The sequence below is a fragment of the Parasteatoda tepidariorum genome, chromosome 6 (assembly GCF_982258835.1).
Source record: "Parasteatoda tepidariorum strain Cologne lab strain chromosome 6, Ptep-v5.0, whole genome shotgun sequence".
Classification (NCBI taxonomy): domain Eukaryota; kingdom Metazoa; phylum Arthropoda; class Arachnida; order Araneae; family Theridiidae; genus Parasteatoda; species Parasteatoda tepidariorum.
Genome location: NC_141760.1, coordinates 68,346,667 through 68,349,792, shown reverse-complemented (window position 1 = coordinate 68,349,792; position 3,126 = coordinate 68,346,667). Strand labels below are relative to the sequence as shown.

Below are 3,126 nucleotides of genomic sequence, written 5' to 3'. Positions count from 1 at the left end.
CGTCGACCATCAAGTAAGGTTGCTGGAATGCCTGATGAAGCAATTGCCAATGCAATATGATTCTGAGATCGAATGCGCGCAAGTATTAGTGATATGAGGAATGTTTTACCAGTGCCACCTGGTGCGTCTAGAAAAGAGAATCCACCTTGTTGTGCTGCAATTGACACGTTAATTTGATCATATATATTTCGTTGCTCAGCAGTAAGCAATCGTTCATTGTTAGAAAAAAAAGTAGCCAGAGAAGTCATATCGAACTGGTGTTCACGTTGAACGTCGCTGTTGATGATATCTGCTGCTTGGCGGATTGGCGCTGGCATGCCAAAATTTATGAGTGGCATGTTCGAAATAAGAATACAAATATCCTCAATCATTATTAATGCCTCGTTATATATTTCGGCGGAGAATTCAATACTGAGATTTTGATTAGTAATTCTTATCCGATGCAAAATATGCTCACTCATTGAGTCTTTATATTTATTCCGCAGAGCAGATGCTTCAGACGGAAAACTCGTTGTCAATATTATTGAAAATAATTGACGAATTTGCTGTGGAGATGAGTGAATCTGCAAGTGTGAGGTCCCAATGGTTATCATCCTCCAATAAATGTAACTCACGACGCGCATCAAAGAAAGTGCCGTATAAAGTACTGTTGACTTTTCGCAAGTATTGGAAGGATGTCGGTCAAGGAACGTTGACCAATAACAAAAGCAGAAAAAAGCATTCGCGTTACTTAGGATGAACTGTATTTAATCGTCCTAAAGTATTTGTCATAACTATGCCGGCAAATCCTGGGACAGGAGTGCCTCGTTTCCGTGGTTCCCAACTTTTTGATTATTTATTCCATGTAAAAAATTTAGGAACATCAGTATGCATTAATGTCTTTGCAAATTCACTAACAGTATCTTGTCGATTACAAAGGTTGAAAAATTCAGTAAGAGTTGTTTTTGGAGCTGCTAAAGCTTGTTGTAGTGCATTCTGTTCTGTGAAATAAACACGCCGTCCATTTTCAAGATGCACAGCCAAATGTACAACAGCAGGATCCCTTTCATGTATAGGAAATGTAAAAATTCGCCAAATAGCTTCATTACTACTTATGTATCGTCCCATTTGATAATTTGTTATTTCGTCATTCTTATTTACATTTTGAACAGCAAATATAGCTTTATCACTGCCCTTATGAACGTAGTTACAAATGTACTTCATGGACTTCACCGAACTGCATAACTCAACGTTTATGCGTGCTTTATAGGTTTTGCACAGCAACGCTGAGTATGGAACCACCCAGCGATTATCGATGTCAACCCTTACACCGTTTGATAAGCGCAATTCATATGATTGACCGCCATTATCTACATCTCTACGACGGTAAGATGAATAACCATCGATATTGGTGATAGTGTCAGTTTGACATGGTTTAGGAAAACGTTTCGTTCATTTTCCATTATCCATACATGGTGACATCATGTTGAAAGAACCACATGGACCATGGATCATATTAGTAGTCACAATGTCAAACAATTCTTGATCAACATTCGGATTCGGAATTTCTGCTGAAATAATTTTGTCAATTTCTTCTGGGCGTACTTTGTCCACCAACCAAATCAAAATATGCGCATGAGGTAAACCTCGTTTTTGCCATTCAACAGAATAAAGCCAACATCGTTTTTCACCAAATACCGAGTGATGTATAATCAATTTCATCAGAGATTTCAATTTTTGTTTGAAAGCACGTGCAATGATATCATGCCGATGCATCGATGTTTGACCTGATAACAGGAAATTTTTAATTTCATCCCAGTTTGGATTGCACGAAAATGTGATAAAAAGATCTGGTCGGCCGTATGTGCGCACGTAAGTCATGGCGTCTTGAATATATTCTTGCATATGACGCGGATTACCAATGTATGATGATGGAAGAATATATGCGGTACCGATGTTGTTGATATCATTCGTTGCATCTGCGTTACCGATTATGGCGTCACGCAAATGAATCTACTCCTCAGAACGAAGTTTCGCTTGATTAAATTTTATATAACGCAATCTCTCACTTTAAATTTTACACGCATATCAACAATGTACTGATGAAATAGCTGTCTGCATCGGAGAATGTTATTATCTTCATTTTCACGAATCATCAACCAGAAGTTCATCGCAACTAACTTTCTTGATTAGTTCTTCACCTGTAAATAAAACTATTTATAAGATAAACGGAAATAATTGATTAAAAAAAATTATAAAATAATCTATAAGTTGTGCCTGTTGTTGGATTCCTTTGTTTAATATTTAAATGATATCCATCTTCTCCTTCCCAAAATATCAACTGATATTGCAGTGCGTCGTAAGAACAATGATTGTCTTGAATTATTTGTATTGTATTATCTGTGCGTTGTATGCTAATATCTCGACATTCACATCACATCACATGGTCGTTCACATGGGTCACCAGCCATAACAACTGCAACTTCATTAACAGTTGGAACATTATATGTGCCTGCGTGCTCTCCATAGGGCACTTTGTCTGCTTTAATAACAATGGCGTAGTTGTCATTTTGCAGTCTGTTGGAAAGAGTCTTGAACAATCGTATCAATTGGTTATGGTTTTGCTAGAACGTTTCCAAAATGTCCACAATTTCTCGTTCCTCCATCTGCTCTATATGGTTGTATACGCATCGGGTATGAGTTTGTTGCTCCTCATCACCCATAAAGTAAATTTGTATGAATTTTGGATCGACATTAGGCATTGGAAGCAATGAACCAATTTGGTGATACACTTGACCTTGAATCTTAAATGCAGATTCAAAATTACGACCATCCTCATTATGAACAATTCTTGTTGCTCGAAATGATGTCATTTGAAAGCAAGAATTGAATTTACGAATCTTCCGCAAAAACAATTTCGATTGAGATGCGGTTCCTGCTAATAATGTTTTCAAAGGTTCCGGTGGTGGATTTAACGGTATATGTAAAATTTTTCCAGATGCGCAACATAAACCAGCTGATTCACCTTTGTACTTTAAAGCGTGACAATATTGACCCTCGTTGTCCATACTACCGATTAAGATTAATGCATGTGACGAATAATCTATTTCAGGGTCATATTCAAACGCAAGACGATTAAGTGATGCT

The 3,126-nt window shown here is 37.3% G+C and overlaps 2 protein-coding genes across 2 annotated transcripts; both read right to left on the bottom strand.

The window, feature by feature from the left end:
* Positions 1-831: 831 nt before the first annotated feature.
* LOC147808096 (uncharacterized) lies at positions 832-1,203 on the bottom strand. Its single transcript, XM_087166867.1, has one exon. It carries the CDS (start codon positions 1,201-1,203, stop codon positions 832-834), a length of 372 nt encoding a protein of 123 aa, XP_087022993.1.
* A 228-nt stretch (positions 1,204-1,431) lies between these two features.
* On the bottom strand, positions 1,432-1,884 carry LOC139425245 (uncharacterized). The gene has a single exon (XM_071179190.2). It carries the CDS (start codon positions 1,882-1,884, stop codon positions 1,432-1,434), a length of 453 nt encoding a protein of 150 aa, XP_071035291.2.
* Positions 1,885-3,126: the final 1,242 nt, after the last annotated feature.